This window comes from Leucoraja erinacea, chromosome 12 (assembly GCF_028641065.1).
Source record: "Leucoraja erinacea ecotype New England chromosome 12, Leri_hhj_1, whole genome shotgun sequence".
In the NCBI taxonomy this organism is placed as follows: Eukaryota; Metazoa; Chordata; class Chondrichthyes; order Rajiformes; family Rajidae; genus Leucoraja; species Leucoraja erinaceus.
In genome coordinates, this window is record NC_073388.1 from 38174533 (window position 1) to 38195432 (window position 20900).

A 20900-nucleotide genomic window follows, 5' to 3' on the forward strand; every position below is an offset into this window, starting at 1 on the left:
GAACAAAGTTTGGAGATTTGTTGTTTATGTTGCCATGGAGTCAGAGATAAAAAAAATAAACTGACAAAATTTGGCAGCAACATAAGGTGGAAAAAGCCACAAATAGTCAAGGTCAGTTCAATCAGACGTGGAGATATTTAGTCGGCGAAGCATTGGACTGGTGGGGTCAAGGAAAGAGCGTTCACGTCGCGGCCCTGTTTCCACCAATCTTTCCACCACCACGCACAAGAAGCACAAGAAGCGAAAACAGACACCATTGTATGCAGATGCCGAGAGGTGTGTTCAGCTCTGGCTGAACAACTTCTAATCCTGTGTGTGGACTCGATAAGAAGAAGATTGGACTGGTTAGCATGTGTAGAAGAACCTCGATCTTGACTAATACAAGCTGATGAGACAAAGGATATATATCGAACTACCCTGTATAAGCAAAGGGATAAGAACAAAATCCTGTAGTTGATGCAAATGATAGTGAAAAATACTGGAATTACTCTGCAGGGAAACGGTATCTGTGGCGAGAGAAACAATTGTATCCTGTTGCTCACAGGATAGAGCAGAGAGAAGGCAAGTGCACAGCGTCCAATTACATCAAGGAAAACAGGATGTGTTTGTGAAAATTAAAATGGAATAATACTTAGTGGATCAGGCAACAGTGCAGAGGGACACAGAAAACACTAAACATGAATAATAATTTGGAGGTACTGTATGTCCGATGTTTATGAGTACCTCTCTCTTGAAAGTAATCTTTGTAGGGTTTTCACAGATGGCACAAATGAACAGACACATACAAAACAGCAAGGAGCAGTACACCGTGGCCGCCATCGTCGTCGCCAGCAGCAGCAAGCCAAGTATCAAAAAGACTAATTGTTCTCAAGTCCCTAGGCCAGATTTGATCTATCCAAAATTGCTGAGGAATCTAAGGGTAGAAAGAAACTCAGCATGATCTTCCAAACAATTATAGATACGCAGGTGATGCCTGAGGCCACAGAATCATAAATGATACACCCTCGTTGAAAAATAGGTAGACTGGAATCAATCTCGCCAGGTGAGAAACAAACTGTTCAAGAGAGTTCTTATGAAGGCAACGCACAAACTCCCTCCTCTCTCCCCTGTGCAATTGCTATCAGTCTATATTTAGAAGTTCCCCGTTATCACTATTTTTTAGGTTTTATATATCTTACAGAGGTTTATAAAATTATGTAGAGCACAGAGAAGGCGAAGAGCCACAGAATTCTCCCCATGACAGGGAATTATAAAACTAGAGGGCATAGGTTTAAGGAGAGGGAAAAGGTGTGAGGACCTGAGTGGCAACGTTTTCACACAGGTGGAGGGTATATAGAATAAGCTGCTAGAGAAGGTGGTGGGTTTAAATACAGCATTTACAGATACATGGATAGGAAAGGTTTGGAGGGATATCGGGCGAAAGTCAAGCAAGTGGGACTAGCTTGGTTGGGCAACTTGGTCGGCATGGATGAGTTAGGCCTAGGGCCTGTTTCCGTGCTGTGGAGTTCTCTGATTTGATAAAAGACCTTATTAGTTTGTATTGGGATCTTTGTTGTCATTAAGTTTATGTTGTCATCAAGTTTATTGATTGGAAAATATTTGTTTGGATTCTTTAATGTCTTCAGTGAAGCATCCATTGAAACTTCCAGTTCTATTCCAGATCTTTTATTCTTTCAGGAACTGAAGCTGCAAATTATTTCTTATTTTCTTTGAGATTCATTACAAATCTTAGTCAGGCAAGACTACAAATTGTATATTAATACAGTAGAATTTACAATGTATTGTGACATTCTTCCAAAAATGCACCAGAGGTTTTGAGTTAAAATGGAAGGAATTATTTCTGTATATTAGGTCCATAGAGTAATAGAGTTATCACATGGAAACAGGCTCTTAATCCAACGTCAATGTCAAGAGTGTTTTATTGCCATATGTCCCAGATAGAACAATGAAATTCTTACTTGTAGCACCACAACAATGTTGACCAAGTTGCCTTTCTGGTCCCATTTGCCTACATTTGGCCCATTGCCTTCTAAACCCTTCCTATCTATTTGTCCGCCTAAAGCTCTTAAAATGCAAGAGAAATTTATAAAGCAGCAACTAATCCATGCCAGCGAAGTTCCCGACCCAAGCTAGCCCCGCCTGCCTGAGTTCGTTCATACCCCGTAAACCTTTCCTATCCAGGTACCAGTCTAAATAAATGTTGAACGCTGTAATTGTACCCAATTTTATCACTTCCTTTGGCAGCTCATTTCACATATCTACAATTTGTGTGAAAAAGTTGCCCCTCTAGTTTATGCCTATGCCCTCTAGTTTTAAATTTCTCCATCCTGGGTAAAAGACCATGACCATTCACCATATCTACACAGGTCATGATTTCTTTAATGTAGTAGATTGCCTGTGAAACATTCAGATATATGTAGCCAAGAAAACATGAGGGGGGCGGGGGTGAGAGAGTGTGGAGAATAAATCCTGGCTAGGTCAGGAGCTCAGGTGCACGGGACTTTGAGATGTTGGAACATGGCCTTTGGCAACATTGAAGACTGGCGAGGTGGTGGCTGGTTTGTTGTTGTGTTGATGGTTGATCAGGTTCGAATAATGTGAGGTAAGTTATGAATTGAACTGCCAACACCGTGTTGAAGAATCAGTGGCTCCAACATTGGTCACAACTTGGAGAAGGTTCCCCTGTACTGACCCAGAAATGGTTGTTAATAGCTCCACTCCAGGGATCACATAATGCTGAAACAAATATGTTGTGGGTTGAACTTTTGAGACAGCTTTATTCCCAATGCCTGTATTTTGTCTGTGATGACTAATTAAAAAAAGGAAACAAAGTGCTGGACTAACTCTGCAGGTCAGATAGCATCTCTGGAGAACATGTGTAGGTGATGTTTTGGGTCGCTACCCTTCTTCAGACTCCAGACTAATAAAGTGTGCACAAACTCTCCTGGAACCATGATCTTGACTGCTTTGGACATTAAGAGACAGTGTGGTCTATTGCAAAACCAATGGGTAGAGTACAATTGGTTAAGGATTTCACTGGAAATGGAGAAAATGCAGATTAAAGGAATGGATGTACAAATCACAATTTGAATATAAGAACAGGGAGAACAAAGGCCTCCTTGTGGTCCTAATACCACCTGGTGTCGCCAGCAATGGCTGCCTCGCCAGCAGCTGTTAGTCTTTTCACCTTTTTTATTATTTTTAATGTATCTAATTGTATGTTTTAATGTTTCTTAGTATGTCCTATGTGGGAGGTGGTGGAGGGGGAATAGGGAGAAACCTTTTCTCAGTGACTTAGCTGGACAGAGATGTGTCTTTTCTCCATGTCACATCTTCGTCCCCCCCCCCCTTCGCTGCTTACCAACTGGATTGGAGCGGCCTTTCTTACCGGAGACCGGCCTGAGCTCCAACAGCGGCGCAGGGCTGAATTACCATCGCGGAGATTACCATTGCTGGCGGTCGCCTGTGTTGGAGCTCCGGAGTGTTGGGCCTGCTGACTTTAACATCATGGAGCTGTGGTTTGCGGAGCTTCTAGCCACGCTGACTTTAACATCGCGGAGGCCTGGGCTCTTTTGCCAGGGATTGCCAACGTTGGAGCTCTGCCCAGCTCGGCATGTGGACTTTGGAAGCCGCAGTCTCCGGTAAGAAGCGGCCAATTCGGAAACTCCAAGCCGTGAGCGTATTCCTCCATTCCGACGTCGGAGTTCTGGTCACCCCAGCGAGCGGGCTGTACATCGGCCCGTCCATAGCGGCAACTGTGGAGGGTTCAAAGGCCCCGACCGCGGGGAACAATGAGGAAGATAACTGAACTTTATTGCCTTCTATCAGTGGGAAACGTTGATTCCGCTGTGGTGGATGTTAATGTTAAACTCTATCGTGTATTGTGTTCTTTTTATTCGTATGGCTGTATGGTAACTCACTGTGCCAATTGGTGCATGTGACAATAAATGTGAACTTGAACTTGAACTAATATTCCGATGAAAATGACGTAAAGATCTGAAAAAGGGTCTTGAATCAAAATATCATCCGTCCATTTTCTCCTGCCTGACCTGCTGAGTTACTCCAACATTTTGTGCTTTACTCAAGACTTCAGCATCTGCAGTTCCCTATAACTCCTAAATATATCACCAACAGCTAACCACTGTAAAACCACCACCTTGACCAAGAAACCACAACCTTGCTCTTTAAAAAGATGTTTACGATGTCATCAATAGAAATTAAATGAACATCAGGGTTCTTCACAAAAGGGCACAGGATCATGATATCATAGAGAATAGCTGGAGGCCAATTTGGCCCATCTGCTCACACTGCTCCAAAATGGACTTGGTATTCATTCAAAATAAAAACTGAAAATACAGCAGATCAGTGAGTGTGGAGGGATATTCCTCTGATGTACATTGATCCAACTTCCCAGTTCTCTGTCCAAAGACTCTTGGGTTATGGTTCTACAGGTGTTTTCCAGCTTGGGTGTCCACCACCTCCCCTTCAGAAGGTTCTCTAACCCTACCGACACACTGTGGTAAATTAAGTGCCTGGACCTCTCAGGCTAGCTCACTTTTACGTTCTTGGAGCAATCTGAGGACTCACCTCATCACATAAAAGGAGGTATTCTTCACCTTTTCCCTCATCTCTCCTCCTTCTGCTCCTCACCCTTAATTCTTCTTCGTCTCTCTCCATCCCAGCCCCTACATTTCTCCCTCCACAAATGTCCCCATATTTACTTTTCCTTGTCCCTAAATTCCTCCACATCCCTTTATTTACGTTCCTAATACCGGCTACTGACTCTGTCACCACTCATTGCCTCACCTTCCACTCTCTCCCACCCCAACAATTCGCCACCATCCCAACTCCCACCACTCCCTTACTCTTCCCTGCCCCACAGACCCACTTTCACACCACGACTCTCTCTAGCTTTGACAGATGCGGGACAGAGATAATTCTGACAGGTTGCATTTCCCATACTGCTCTGTCCTTGACTGCCTTAACCCGCAGAGAGGTGGTGAACATAGCCCAGTCCAACAGATTCTCCCCACCCCACCGTCCCCTTCTCCCTATCTCGCCCCAATCCCAGGCCGTCTACTCCCATTCCAACCATGCTAACCCCTTTTCCACCCACATCCCCACCTCCTCACTGTCCCTGCTCCCCTTCCACCCCCTTCTCTCCTCTGCTCCCAGCACAACACCCCCTCTCCCCCACTGTCCGTCCTCCCCTTCCATCTCCCCACCCCATCTCTCTAACTAACCCTGTCATCATTCCCTTTCCCCACCCAATCCTCACCTCCCACCTCTCTCTTCTTCCTCCGCCACTTCACTCCTCACTCACTCGATTCTTTCTCCCACCCTTTCCCATTAAATTCCCCTTTACCTGACCTCCTGTCCTCACTCTCTCTACCCCCATCCTCACTCCCCCACTCTCTCTACCCCCCATCCTCAGTCCCCCACTCTCTCTACCCCCATCCTCACTCCCCCACTCTCTCTACCCCCATCCTCACTCCCCACTCCTCTACCCCCCATCCTCAGTCCCCCCCTCTCTCTACCCCCATCCCTCTCCCCACCTCCCTCCATGGCCCTCCCCACTCTCCACTCCCCCCCTCTCTACCCCCCCCATAGTCGCTCTCCCCGGCTCTCTCTAACCCTCCATAGCAGACTCCCCCCACTCTCTCGACCCCCCCATCCTCAGTCCCCAGCTCTCTCGACCCCCCCATCCTCACTCCCCCACTCTCTGCTGCCCCATCGGGAGTTGATCCCCCACTCTCTCTGGCCTTCCTCAGCCGGCCCGGCCCCACTCTCTCTACCCGGGGCCCATAGTTCACCTTGATGGCCTCTCCCCACTCCCCCACCGTCCCCCAGGCACTCCCCCCACCGGGCTGCAGGTACCTGGGGGCTCACTCCCCCCACCTCTCTACCCCCTCCTCCTCAGCCCCCTCTCTCTATGCCCCATCCTCACTCCCCCACCTCTCCTAACCCTCCATCCTCACTCCCCCACTCTCTCCTACCCCCCCCTCACCCCCCTCCTCTCTCTCCTCCCCTCCATAGTCACTCCCCCACTCACTCTATCCCCCCCTCCTCCCCTCCCTCCTCACCCACTCCCCCCATCCTCACTCCCCCCTCCTCACCCCCCTCATCCTCCCTCCCCCATCCTCCCCCCCCCTCCCCCTCCCCCCCTCCCCCCCCTACCCCCTCCTCACTCCCCCCACTCTCTCCCCCCTCCCTCCCCATCCCACTCCCCCCTCCCCACTCCCCTCACCCCATCCCCATCCTCCCCCCCATTCTCTCTCCCCCCCTCCTCTAATCCCCCCATCCCCTCTCCCCCCCCCTCACCCTCCTCCCCCCATCCTCCCACTCCCCCCCCCCTCCCTCTCCTCATCCCCCTCAACCCCATCCCCCCTCCTCACCCCCATCCTCCTCCCCCATCCCCTCCCCCCTCCCCACCCCCCATCCCCCCCATCCCCCCGTCCTCAACCCATGGCGCTGCCCCCGGAAGTGTCGTAAGTGGCCCCCGCGATGGCCCCGATCCCGGGTAGCCTGGCGAGGGGTTCCCGTTCCCGGGCTCTGCCCAAGCCCCATCCCCCCTTCCTCAGCCGGCGGCCCCCCCATCCCCATCCGTGCTCTCCTCATCCTCACCCGGCCATCCCCAGGTACCTCTCCAGGCCACCGCGTCCTCCCCAGCCCCCAGCCTCCTCCCTCACCCCATCCCCTCCTCCTCATCTCCCCCCCTCCCCCCCCCTCCTCATCCTCACCCCCCTCAACCCCATCCCCCCTCCTCACCCCCCCCCCCCCCCACCCCCTCATCCCCATCATCCTCATCCCTCGCCCCCCATCCCCCATCCTCTCACTCCCCCTCCTCCTCCCTCTCCTCCCCCCCATCCCCATCTCCCCCCCATCCCACCCTCCCCCCATCCCCCTCCCCCCTCCCCCCCCCTTCCTCCTCACTCCCCCCCCCCTCCTCACCCCCCTCATCCCCACCCCCCCCTCCTCACCCCCCCACCCCCTCCCCCCCTTCTCCCACTCCCCCCCCTCTTCACTCCCCTCCCCCCCCTCTCCCCCCTCCTCCCCCCCTCCTCCTCCCCCCTCCCCCCCTCCTCACCCCCCTCCCCTCCTCACCCCCCCCTCCCCCTCCTCACCCCCCCTCAACCCCCCCCCTCCTCCTCGCCCGCCCGCCTCCCTTCACCCTCCCCACCCTCTTCCCTATCCCCCCTTTCATCTCCCAATCCCCACCCCAGCACCCAATCTCCACCATCTCCCTCAGCCCTCCACCCACACCCTAACACCACCCCTACATTTCCCCTTGCTGCAGTAACTCAGCGGGTCAGGCAGCATCTCTTGGGAACGTGGACAGGTGACTTTTCGGAAAGGTCTTGATCTGAAATGTCACCTGTCCATGTCCATGTTCTCCAGCACTTTGTGTCCTTATGTGCATTAGCCAGCATCTGCAGTTCTTTGTTTCTACTCCCAAGTCTGAGTTATTGATCTATATGAAGCAAAGGTTGTTGAATGAGACTCTGATTCAGGTGATCTGATAAAATGGCAGGTCAGGACATTAAACCTGTCATTGGGCTGAATGTTCATCTCCAATAGCCAATGCTGAATGGCGAGAATATTAATAGAGAGTTAGACAAGGTTTGTGGAGACTTTTGTAATAAACATCCTGGGCTGATTGGTGGTGAGATTAATTCATGGAAAAGGCAGTTTGAGATCTTTGACTCTGGAGGGTGGGAGATAACAGCATCTGTGGTTGTGATCGTACAAAGAATACTTGTAGTGACCCGTAGTCAGTGGATCGACAGCAGATGATTTGTGCTATTTGTTTTCCATGCCTGGCTGTGGCTGAGTTCGTGTCCGACAAGCCATGAAAGCACACAATCCGAATCTTACATAAGAAAATGCTTAGCTAACTGGCAAACCCCCAAAACTTGCAGGTGATTTGTCTGCTGTAGTATTCTCTGATTTACTAGAATAGTTTACGAACTGCTGATTTTGTTCTACACGAGTATCAATTATAAGGACTTTCAAGTGGTGAAGAGCACTGTCGAAGAGAGTGCCAACTTCTGTGCCTTAGGGGACAGCACTCAAAATGTATTGATCTTTGATACTGGCCCAAGAACTCATATTTCTTCAATCATAGGCTTGGGAGGAGGAACTTGGGGCAGTCAATGGAAGTGTCTTGAGAGAGGTCAGTGTTACCATCAAAGAAGTACTGAAGGTACTATCGTGTATGAAGGTAGACAAATCACCAGAGCCTGATCAAATATATTCGAGGACTTGTGGGAAAGGAGAGGGGAAATTGCAGGAGTCCTGGTTGAAATTTACGAGTCGTCCTTAAATATAGGAGAGGTGCCGGAAGACGGGATAGTGGCAAATGTTGTGCCTCTTTTCAAAAAGGGCTGCAGGGAAAATGCTGGGAACTGGTGAGCTTAACATCTGTAGTTGGAAAGTTACTAGAGAGTATTCTGAGGGATAGGTTATACAGGCATTTGGATGGGCAAGGGCTGGTTAGGGATAGTCAGCATGGTTTTGTACGTGGGAGATCGACTCTCACAAATTTGATTGATTTTTTTGAAGATGACGAAAAAGGTCGATAAGGGCAGAGCTATTGATGTTGTATACATGGATTTCAGTAAGGCATTCGACAAGCATGGTAGGCTGCTCTGTAAGATTAGATCGCATCTGATCCAAAGAAGAGATAGCTGAAGATATCAAATTGGCTTAGTGGAAGGAAGCAGAGGGTGATGGTGGAAATTTGCTTCTCGGACTGGAAGCCTGTGTGCCTCAGGGTTTGGTGCTGGGCTCGTTACTGTTTGTCATCTACATTAATGATTTGGATGAGAACATACAGGGCAAGATTAGCATGTTTGCTGATGATACAAAATTGGGTGGACTTGCAGATAGTGAAGATAGTTGTGAAAGATTGCAGCAGGATCTGGATCAATTAGCCAGGTGAGCTGAGGAATAGTTGATGGAATTGAATACAGAGAAGTGTGAGGTGTTGCATTTTGGGACGTCTAACAAGAGCAGGACCTACACAGTGAATGGTGGACCTCTGGGGAGTGTTATAGAGCAGAGGGATCTAGGATTGCAGGTGCATGGTTTCTTGAAGGTCAAGTTGCAGGTAGATCAGATGGTCAAAAAGGCTTTTGGCACATTGGCCTTCATCAGTTAGATTATTGAGTATAGAAGTTGGGAGGTCATGTTACAGTTGTATAAGACATTGGTGGGACCGCATTTGGAGTATTGTGTTCAGTTCCGGGCACCATGTTGTCAAGCTTGAAAGGGTTCAGAGAAGATTTACGAGGATGTTACCAGGACTAGTGGGTCTGAGTTAAAGAGAGAGGTTGAGTAGTCTGGGTCTCTATTCTGTGGAGCGTAGGGGGATGAGGGGTGATCTTATAGAGTTGTATAAAATCATGAGATGAATAGATTGGGTAGATGCACAGAATCTCTCTCCCAGAGTAGTGGGATCGAGGTCCAGAGGACATAGATTCAAGGTGAAGGACAAAAGATTTAATAAGAATCTGAGGGGTAACTTTTTCACACAAGGGGTGGTGGGTGTATGGAACAAGCTGCCAGAGGAGGTAGTTGAAGCTGGGACTATCCCAACATTTACGAAAATGACAGGTACATGGATAGGACAAGTTTGGAGGGATATGGACCAAGCGCAGGCAGAAGAAACTAGTAGCTGGGACATGTTGGCTGGTGTGGGCAAGTTGGGGCTATTTTTTTACTCATGGACATTTTTCATCAGGCTGGAAAAAACGTCCTGACTTACCTGATGCCCCAAGTACCTATGGCTGGCATAACAAGCCGCTACGATATATCCACTGACTCCTGCGGCCTCCTACGGACTCGTTACGAACATTCTGCGAGTTTGAAAACTCGGGAGAACTCGTGAATAACTCGGGAAAGTGGGACAGGCCCTTAAAGCTATGCCCTCTAGTCTTTGATCTTTTCCATCCTGGGAGAAAGGTTCTGCCCATGTCTATGCCTCTGATAGTTTTATGCTTCTATCAGGTCTCCCCTCAGCATGTAACACGTAAGACATCTGTGGGTACAGCCTAGTATGACAAGAAATAATCATTAGTTAATTTGTATGAAAGAAATCCAGGTGGTAAATTAGAAGGCTGTAAAAATTATTGGCTGTATTGGATATTAATTTATTGGTGTATTTGTTTTTAGTTATTAAAATATGTGGTTGCTTGTGAAATAGTTCACATTTGGGCTTTCAGATGTTGAGAGGACTGAATGTCGACAAGTTATTTGATTTACTGACTACGAATTTTATATATTTCAGATTACGACAGATGGAAAACCAAAGATTGTTGACTTAATTGATGTGTCGGGAAGTGGTGATGTGAATACTTCCACAGTTTTAGAAGCTAAGGATGATGTTCTCGTTGGTCTTTCAGGAAGAATTCTGAAGGTATCGATAAGAAAATATGCATGACAACTACTGTACTATAGCTTATGCCCAAACCTGTTCCAGCACTGAGAAGGTTCCTGACAATGCTGCAGCAATTTCATTTTCATCGTGTCTGCACAGCATTGCTTAGAAATAGGTCATCAAACGCAAGTGCTTGTTCTTTTGCTCTAAGTGAACCTTCCTCCTGTCTTTTTCTTCTCACCTTGTCTGTAGAACTCACTCATTTTCCTTCTTGTGATTATTGATCTTGCCATTCATTGCGTTTAGAGTGTTTTTACGTAAAAGTATGGTCCACATTCTTGCATCATTCAGGATAAAGAGTTTTTCCTAAATCTCCAATTAGACATTAATGATTTTATAATATTCGGTGCTCTCAGCTTTGGTTCAGTTGGAAACATTCCCTTCTGTCTTATCTGACCGCTAGTAGTGTTACCATTCCACTTTTTGTTTTGTAAATTTCATGAATGTGCTATGTTACAAGTTAAGATGTTCAATTAGAAGAAATAATTTAATTGTAACATTAAATCGTTTGTTTATGCATTGTTGTGATTTGTGTATGAAGTTTCCCTGAACATTTTGACAGCAGTCACTTCTCACATTGCCCTCGAACCAAAGAGTAACCAGTGCACAGCACATTGAATATGTGATGGCTGGGGTTATGAGATTGTTATCAAACTAAGATCTTTAAATCTATGCAGGAAGCAGAGAAATCTGGATTTATGTCTGAATTTATATGCTGTGGTTTAATTCTCTGTTGTAGTACTCTGCATCTTTTTGCTGCTGCTCGATAAAATCAGCTGCAATTCTGACATCACTATTGATGCTCTGCCGCAACACGTCAGATTCATGCTGTTTGAAGATAGTTTCTGCAAGTCCAATTTTCTGACATCAAAATGTTATGTCTTAAGGCTTGAGATTCACAAGCCTTAAAAAATGCCCAAGCAATAAGTTTTTAAAAGTTCATTACTCTCCACATGAATTTTGCTCATTCCACATTTTTCATGTCTTGTGCATTTCGTGTGTGCGATGGTATATTTGCATTTAATGGGAAAAAGACTGTCGTTCAGGATTCGGCCCCAGAAGTGCTGTATAAAGGGGGGAGTCGGGGGGTGGGGGGGGGGGGGGGAGAGAGATAATTTAGTTTGCTCAATATGGTCGAGTTTTTGTGTATAACTAGATGAAGCCACGAGTTGTGGGAACACTTTGACTGAGTGCTGTTTATCTTTTGATTTAGATACCATCAACATGGGTCAACCCTTCAACGAGATATCACATTGGTATAAAAAATGCCTTTGAACTCTACCCTACGGCACTCAAGGAGAGAATTCAGGTAGGAAGACTAGATTCTGCTGTATTTGGTCTGGATAGTACAACATTTCTCTACAGAAACACTCTGCTCTTCCATATTCCTCAGGGCCCAAACATTTACTGTGTACATTCTGCCGTGGTTTGCCTTACCAAAAATGCAACATTACGCAACTAGAAGCTTATGTGAGATGTGAGATTTCTCAAAGGAGCGGATTGTAAAGCTTTACCCACACCTGCGAATATATCTCCGCTCGGTCTGCATTAACCAACCTGATAAATCCACTATAAACCCACTGACTCCCATGGCTATCTAGACTACACTTCTTCCCACCCTGCTTCCTGTAAGAACTCCATCCCCTACTCCCAATTCCTCCGTCTCCGCCGCATCTGCTCCCAGGATGAGGTGTTCCACACCAGGGCATCGGGAATGTCCTCATTCTTCAGGGAACGGGGATTCCCCTCCCCTACTATAGAAGAAGCTCTCACTAGGGTCTCTTCAATACCCCATAACACAGCTCTCTCTCCCCATCCCCCCACTCCCAACAAGGGCAGAGTCCCCCTAGTCCTCACCTTTCACCCCACTAGCCGTCACATACAACAAATAGTCCTCCGTCATTTTTGCCACCTTCTACGTGACCCCACCACTCGCCACATCTTCCCATCTCCGCCCTTACTTTCCGCAAAGACAATTCCCTCCGTAGCTCCCTGGTCAATTCTTCCCTTCCCTCCCGCACCACCCCCTACCTGGGCACTTTCCCTTGCAACCGCAAAAGATGCTACACGTGTCGCTTTACCTCCCCCCTCGACTACATTCAAGGACCCAAGCAGTCATTCCAGGTGCGTCAGAGGTTCACCTGTACCACCTCTAACCTCATCTATTGCATCTGCTGCTCTAGATGTCAGCTGATCTACATCAGTGAGACCAAGCGTAGGCCTGGCGATCGTTTCGCCGAACACCTCCGCTCGGTCCACATTAACCAACCTGATCTCCCTGTGGCTCCCCCTCCCATTCCGAATCCGACCTTTCTGGCCTGGGCCTCTTCCATGGCCAGAGTGAGCACCAGCGAAAATTGGAGGAGCAGCACCTCATATTGGGCAGTCTGCACCCTAGCGGCAGAAACATTGAATTCTCCAATTTCCCGTAGCCTTTGCTGTCTCCTCCCCTTCTCAGCTCTCCCTCAGCCCCCTGGCTCCTCCTCTTCCTTTCTCCTTTCTTCTCCCTGCCCCCCACCCCCCCCCACCCTACATCAGTCTGAAGAAGGGTTTCGGCCTGAAAAGTTGCCTATTTCCTTTGCTTTATAAATGCTGCTGCACCTGCTGAGTTTCTCCAGCAGTTTTGTCTACCTGCAAATATTTAATTGTTAATATATTGAAGTCTGAGCTGGACACTAAGGGACTCGCAGGCATGATATTCTTCTGATTTAAATCGGAATTCCGATATTTTTGTTTCCAAGAAATTAATTTGATTTTTCACCTCGACTAAACCCCTTGACTCGACTAAACCTCGCATCAACTAAATCTCACACCCCAATACGAAACCTCGCTTCGACTAAACTCTGCCTCTCTCTCGCTCCTGTCAGCGCGAGTGCGCCCCTCCCCTCTGTCCGGCTCTCCCGGGCAATGCGCCTGCGCCACTCTCCACCCCGCCCCCCTGGTTGTAGCCGCTCCGCTCACATGAGGCGCCGCCAATGGCCGAGGGGGCTATAAATAGCGGGAGCGGGTGAGACGCGGCGGTTAGTCAAGACGCGAATTAGGTATGAGGTGTAGTTTAGTCGTGAGGTGGGAGGTTTAGTTAAGTTGAGGTGGGGTTTAAGGTGTGAGGTGAAGTTTAGTGAGGTGTGGGGTTTGTTAGAGGGGCCAGGTTTAGTGAGGTACGGTTTAGTCGATATTTAAGTATGAGGAGAAGTTTGGTAGTGAGGTATCGTTGACGCAAGGGGTTTAGCCATTTAGAACGGAGAGTAGGAAAGACCTTTTCACACACAAAGTTGAGAATCTGTTAAATTCTTTGCCTCAGAAGGCAGTGGAAGCCTATTCTCTGGAGGCTTTCAAGAGAGAGATAGATAGAGCTCTTAAAGATAGCAGAGTCAAGAATGGCAAGAAAGGGTAGATGGCAAGAATGGGGTACTGATTGAGTATGGCTTATGGATGATCAGCCACAATCACAGTGAATGGTGGTGCTGGCTCGAAAGGCCGAATGGCATACTTCGGCACCTATTGTATATTGTATATTGAGGCAGAGAATTCCACACACTCACAACTCTCTCTGTGAAAAAGTTTTTCCTCATCTCCGTTATAAATGGCTTACCACTTATTCTTAAATTATGGTCTCTGGTTCTGGATTGCCCCAACATTGGGAACATATTTCCTGCCTCTAGTGTGCCCAAACCATTAATAATCTTATATGTTTCAATAAGATTCCCTCTATGGTGAATCTCTGGAATTCTCTGCCACAGAAGGTAGTTGAGGCCAGTTAATTGGCTATATTTAAGAGGGAGGTAGATGTGGCCCTTGTGGCGAAAGAGATCAGGGGGTATGGAGAGAAGGCAGGTACAGGATACTGAGTTGGATGATCATATTGAATGGCGGTGCAGGCTTGAAGGGCCGAATGGCCTACTCCTGCACCTATTTTCTATGTTTCTATTCCTTCTAAATTCCAGAGTATACAAGCCCAGCCGCTCCAATCTATCAACATATGACAGTCCCGCCATCCCGGGAATTAACCTCGTGAACCTACGCTGCACTCCCTCAATAGCAAGATTGCCCTTCCTCAAGAATGGAGACCAAACTTGCACACAATACTTCAGGTTTGGTCTCACTAGAGCCCTGTACAACTGTAGGAGGACCTCTTTGCTCCTATACTCAACTCCTTGTGTTATGAAGGTCAACATGCCATTTGCTTTCTTCACTGCCTGCTGTACCTGAATGCCTACTTTCAGGGACTGATGAACCAGGACCCCCAGATCCCGTTGTACTTCCCCTTTTCCCAACTTGACACCATTTAGATAATAATCTGCCTTCCTGTTTTTGCCCCGAAAGTGGATAACCTCATATTTATCCACATTAAACTGCATCTGCCATGCATCTGCCCACTCACCTAACCTGTCCAAGTCACCATGCATCCTCATAGCATCCTCCTCACAGTTCACACTGCCACTCAGCTTTGTGTCATTTGCAAATTTGCTTATGTTACTTTTAATCCCGTCATCCAAATCATTAATATATATTGTAAATAGTTGTGGTCCCAACATAGTTTTAAGTTTATAGCACAGGAGGAATCTATTCATTTTTCAAATTTCTCTTGATCCTTTTGTTTATCCCTGCCCTAATTTCGTAATTTTGCTCTTTATCAACAGCAAGAGAGACGGGAGAAGCGGTGGGATCCCGCTCATCGTGTTGCTGTGGCAGAAGCCCACCGAAAGCTGGATGAATTCAACACGACCCACACAAGCCTGTCTCAGGTAGTTTGCCCTGTGCAAGGGAAAGTGGGTGTGGAGTTACCTGAGCCCCGTCAGAGGAATTTTGAATTGACATGGGGATTTCAGTCTCAGTTTAATTTACCATTCACTCAAATGGTTTGGAGCTGAGCTGGGATTTTGGAAGAATAACGTGCATTTCCATAACCTAAATTGGATACAACGCCACCTTTTTTTCATTGACACGTATTTTATAATGCAATTTTCGACATGCGAGCTTTCTTAGAAATGCAAGTTTCGCTTTACAGAAGAGTACCTGTATTTTGCATACAATTGGTGAAAGGTGTGGAAGGGAAATGAAGAGCAAATGGTTTTAGGTCAATTCACGGAAGATTCAACAGAAATGTTCAGATGGGAACTAGTTAAATGAATAAGAGGGGAAATGTCAGATGATGGGGAAGGAGCAGTATAAACCTGATGAGGGTTTTTTTTTAGTTTTGTTTGACACGGCGAAAATTTAGGTTCCACTTTATAATATTTATAACGTAAAAGCGCCAACCCTTGCAGTGAATCATGCGACATTATGGAGACGAGGCTGGAGATGGCGGTGCACTGGTTTGTAATTGGGTGACATTTACAGCTCATTGTTATCATCTTCCTGGACTCCTAAGGGGACCACACCTCCATGTTCAATGGAGCTACTGAAGCAAGTTGGATGGTGCTATTTATATCCACCAACTGCAGAAACTTTGCACCCCAGAATCAAGGGCTGTTCTTTGTTGTTGCTTTATAGAGCATAGAACAGTCCACTGGAGACATAAGAAACTGCAGATGATGGAATCACAAGCAAAAAATATAGTGCTGGAGGAACTGAGCTGGAGAAGCGTCCTGAGCTGAAATCCTCCACAGATGCTGCCTCACCTGCTGAGCTACTCCAGCACTTTGCGTTCTATGCAATTCCAGCATCTGCAACTACTTGTGATCCCCCTGAACTTGGGTCCTTCTTTCTGACAGCATTCTGGAGGGGAGGGAAATCTTTGCTGACATAACGTGTTGATGTGTCCTCTTGGAATTGGACTTTTCAACAGGAAGAGAAGCTTGTCCTGGAAGACCTTCAGTGTCAGGTTGATCAGTTGGATGTTCAGGAGAAGACGTACAGCGACTTGGGACCTGTGTACGACTGCTTGGTTTGGCACGATGGAGAGAGTTGGAGGTGAATTCATTTTGTGTCATTTCGGTGTCAGTTCTTGAGACCCTTGTACAGTTTCACTTCACACCATTCCAGCAGGTAAAACAAAGAACTCTGGCACTTCTGGGATTCAAATCACACTGCTGATTAATTATTTAACTGAAGTAATGACTCAGCACCACAATTTCTTAATAAAAGCTAATTGCAGTAGCTTAACTAATTGTTGCAAGAGATTTACTTGCAGGCAAAAGAAGCTTGTTTGCATTATTGTCACAGCACATTTCTTCAATAATAGTGTCACAATTCGGAAAGAGAGTACAAAAATATAGGTGAACTTTGTGACTGAATTGCCTGTAGGCTCGTCCATGCAAACAATTGCTCAGCGCAAAAAATAGAAAGCATATTGTCAGGATTCATCACTGCGTGGTTTGGGAACAGCTCTGCCCAAGACCGCAATAAATTTCAGAGATTTGTAGATGTAGCCCAGTCCATCACTCAGCTCAAACAGAAAACAGCCAACATAATCAAAGACTTGTCCCACCCTGGTCATTCCTCCTTCTCCCCTCTCCTGTCTGGCAGTACATACAAAAGCTTGAAAGCATCGGATTCAGAAACAGCTTCATCCACATTGTTGGACACAAAAAGCTGGAGTAACTCAGCAGGACAGGCAGCATCTCTGGACTGAATGAATGGGTGACGTTTCGGATCATTCTTTGTATTCTGCTTTCTTCTCTCTTCCACTCTGTTATCAGGCTTCTGAACGGCCCTTCGATAAGCTGGGGTACAGTTCAATTCACCTCTACCCCTGATGCGCTACTCTGCTGAGTATTCTGCACTCTGTATTTTCCCCTTGGCCCTACCCATTGTACTTGAGTTTGACTTGATTGTATTGATATATAGCATTATCTGATTGGATATCATTTTAACTGTACCTCGCTATGCGTTACAATAATAAATCTAAACCTAATTTGAATGTGAATAAACCTGTAACTCTTTGATAAACCTGCTTGCTCTGGTCTGTTTGAAATGTATCTCTAATGTGCCGCTGGTCTTTGTATTCTGCCTGCCTCTCTAGAGCTTGCCTTGACACCAGTGAATGTGGAGATCTGAGCAGCTGTCAAACTCTGAGGAGCTACAAGGAAGGCCACGAATACGCACAGCTCGGCAAGTCAGAAATGTTGAATTACTCCATCAATGTTTACGATGAAGGGAACATTCTCTCCATCGTCACCAACTCTGGTAAGTAGGTAGCAGAAAGGAATCTGCCCATTGTCCATTTTCACTTCAAAAAAATATGGAAATAAACTGTTTCCAAAGCAACGCAAAACATCGCTTATCCACATCTCCAGAGATGCTTCTCGACCGGCTGAGTTACTCCAGCACTTTGTGTTTTGCCCCAAGATTCCAACATCTGCAGTTCCTTGTGTCTAATCAACGAAAGGTTGAATCCCATGAATTGGGTTTAAGGACCAGGGGAATGAGAATATCATTAATGCAACGCAAGTGAATATGATTAACAATGCCTTGGATGAAAGGGTTTTGGAAGCAACATCAGCAGTGTTTCACCTGAGATGGAAAGGTTTGCTAAGTCTTGGGGAAACTGTAGAAATAGGGTTAAGTAATCATCTTTATTACAGCTGGTAGAGCCGCTGCCTCACAGCACCAGAGACCCGGGTTCGATCCTGACCTTGGGTGCTGTGTGTGTGGCGTTTGCACGTTCTCTCGGTGACTGCGCGGGTATCTTGTAGTTGTTCCGGTTTCCTCCCATATCGTGCAGGTTTGTAGGTTAATTGGCCCTAGTCTGTTGGGAGTGGATGTGAAAGTGGGATAACATAGAAATAGTGTAAACAGGTGATTTGGGCCAAAGGGCCTGTTTCCCTGCTCTAAACTAAACTCAAGCAATGTATAGACAAAAGTGCCTGCAGATGCTGGAATCTGGAGCAAACGTTAAACTGATGGGAAACACTCAATTCCACAAAATTCCAACCAATCTTTTGCTTCCACAGATGCTAATCAACCTGCTGAGTTCTTCGAGTAGTTTATATTTTTGCTCTAAAGTCTTGTTGTGGACAGTATTGAGTCCAGAAGTTGGCATATTATGTTACATTTGCACAAGACGTTGGTAAAGCCACATTTGGAGTAGTGTGTTTAGTTTTGGTCACCTTGCTGTAAGAAGGATGTCATTAAGCTGGAATAAGTGCAGAGAAGATTCACGAGGCTGTTGCCAGGACGAAGGCCTGAGCTTTAGGGAGAGGTTGGGCAGGGTAAGACTTTATTCCTTGAAGCTCAGGAGGGTGAGGGGTGATTTTAGAGCGTTGTATAAGATCATGAGGGGAATAGGTAGGGTAGATGCACAAAATCATTTACCCAGAGTGGGGGAACCAAGAACCAGAGGACATAGGTTTAAGGTGAGAGGGGAATGATTTGATTGAAACGTGAGGGGCAACCTTTTCGCACAGAGGGAGGTGAGTATATGGAATGACTGCCAGAGGAAGTAGTTGACGCAGGTACTATAACATTATTTAACAGTCATTTGGACAGATACATGGATAGGAAAGGTTTAGAGTGATATGGGTGAATGGCGGACAGGTGCCAATAACGTAGATGGAGTGTCTTGGCATGGGCAAGTTAGGCCGAAGAGCCTGTTTACATGTCGTATGACTTCATAACTCGGACCTCTCATCTTGTTAAATAACAGTATGTAAATGCTGACAAATTTACATGCACAGGATCCCACGGAACACACGTGGCTGCAATTGCTGCTGGGCACTTCCCCGAAGACCCGGAAAGGAACGGTGTGGCTCCTGGGGCTCAGATTTTGGCTATCAAGGTGGCTGACTCCAGGCTAAATACAATGGAGACTGGGACCAGCTTAATCCGTGCGGTGAGTGGCATCATGTTCACGGCAAAGAGTTGCTGCCCAGTATGTACTAATATATTCAGGTCTCCCCTTTGGACCTCATCTTCTTCCCTCCGTCATTAGTTGCTGTTTCTGAAGCTATGTTGGCCATAGCATTGGAGTTGTCTTGCCACACCTCTGTTCCTTCAGGAAGCTGCTTAAAATTTGCCTTTGTCACTAAGCATTTTGTTAGCAAAGTGTCATTTATTTTATTAACTAAATGCCTTTATATGACAAGCTGTTTATTTTTTGTAAGTGCTTCTAAACAGTCCTTTCAAAGGGCACTGTTCAATTCACCTCTACCCCATTGAGGACATTGGACTTTGTCTATGGAACTGATGTGCCACATGCTGAGAAATATATCCGAACATGCTACAATGCTTAGAATTACCTTCCCCTTTTCTCTATCTATTGTCCTTAAGTTTGAATGGATTGTATCCATGTATATCTGAGCAGGTAGGAAAACCCACTGAAGAAGGGTTCCAACGCAAAATGTCACCTATTCCTTTTCTCCAGAGATGCAGCCTGACCCACTGAGTTGCTCCAGCACTTTGTATCGATCTAATGTATATCTGATCTGTTTTGTGTAACATGCAAAACAAAGTCTTTCACTGCATATGTGACAATAATAAACCTAAACCTGGATCCATTGCTGAATACCCAAAGTGAATTAAATGATGGTTCAACTGTTAATGGTTCTTCTGAATTTCCCTGGAGTAATATCTGAGCTTCTATGTAACTTGTAAGCATTTATAACACTATAATTTGGTTAATTGTGCTTCAACTGCATGTGAATTGTGTGCATGGGTGGCACGATGGTGCAGCAGTAAGTTGCTGCCTTACAGCACTGAAGACCCGGGTTCAATCCTCAATACGGGTGCTGTCTGTACGGAGTTTGTACGTTCTTCTCATGACCGTGATTTCCTCCCACACTCCAAAGCCGTACAGGTTTGTAGGTTAATTTGGCTTCGGTAAAAAAAATGTTAATTGTCCCTAGTGTGTAGGATAGTGCTAGTGCATGGGGATCACTGGTCGGCATGGACTCGGTGGGCCGAATGGCCTGTTTCTGCGCTGTATCTCTAAACTAAACCAAACTAAATATTTCCATCTTTAATTCTTTCACCTTCAACTTTCCAGATAATTGAAGTGATCAAGTACAAGTGTGACCTTGTAAATTACAGCTATGGTGAAGCAGCTCACTGGCCTAACTCTGGGTAAGTCACAATCCATTGCATGTTACAGTGGTTTAAAATGGCCATACGCTAGACTATTTTTATTAAGTGGCTCCTGCAGCAGAAAGCCTGTAAACTGCACGTCTCCTCGTCTGTAGGTGGAACTGTGTCACCATACTTCTCCTGCATCTGCTATTGCTCTATCTGCTAAAGAAAGCTAGTTCCATCAGCTCAGATGCTCCATTCTCAGATACGTATACAGTGCAGAGCAATGGAAATGAGCCATGTTGCTTACTGGGCAGTGTTGCTACTCTTAAGAACTTAGAACTGTACAAGTACACTCGTCTGCTCCTTCCCCTCTTGTGTTTGCAACTTCTCTTTAATTGTGTCCACTTTCATCACTTCAATCAATACCTGTGGCAGACACAAAGTGCTGGAGTAACTCAGCGGGTCAGGCAGCATCTATGGAGAACATGGAGAGGTGACATTTCAGGTCGGGGCC

General features: G+C 46.6%; 1 protein-coding gene across 1 annotated transcript in view; it reads left to right on the forward strand.

Moving 5' to 3' along the window:
- Positions 1-760: 760 nt before the first annotated feature.
- LOC129701951 (tripeptidyl-peptidase 2-like) overlaps positions 761-20900 on the forward strand; it is a 101125-nt gene continuing 80985 nt past the window's right edge. The window contains exons 1-10 of the mRNA XM_055643395.1: positions 761-845; positions 2587-2602; positions 7956-8076; positions 10262-10417; positions 11652-11747; positions 15079-15183; positions 16227-16351; positions 17403-17566; positions 19057-19211; positions 20364-20440. Coding sequence (XP_055499370.1) covers positions 761-845; positions 2587-2602; positions 7956-8076; positions 10262-10417; positions 11652-11747; positions 15079-15183; positions 16227-16351; positions 17403-17566; positions 19057-19211; positions 20364-20440 — 1100 coding nt within the window. The remainder of the gene's footprint in view (positions 846-2586; positions 2603-7955; positions 8077-10261; positions 10418-11651; positions 11748-15078; positions 15184-16226; positions 16352-17402; positions 17567-19056; positions 19212-20363; positions 20441-20900) is intronic.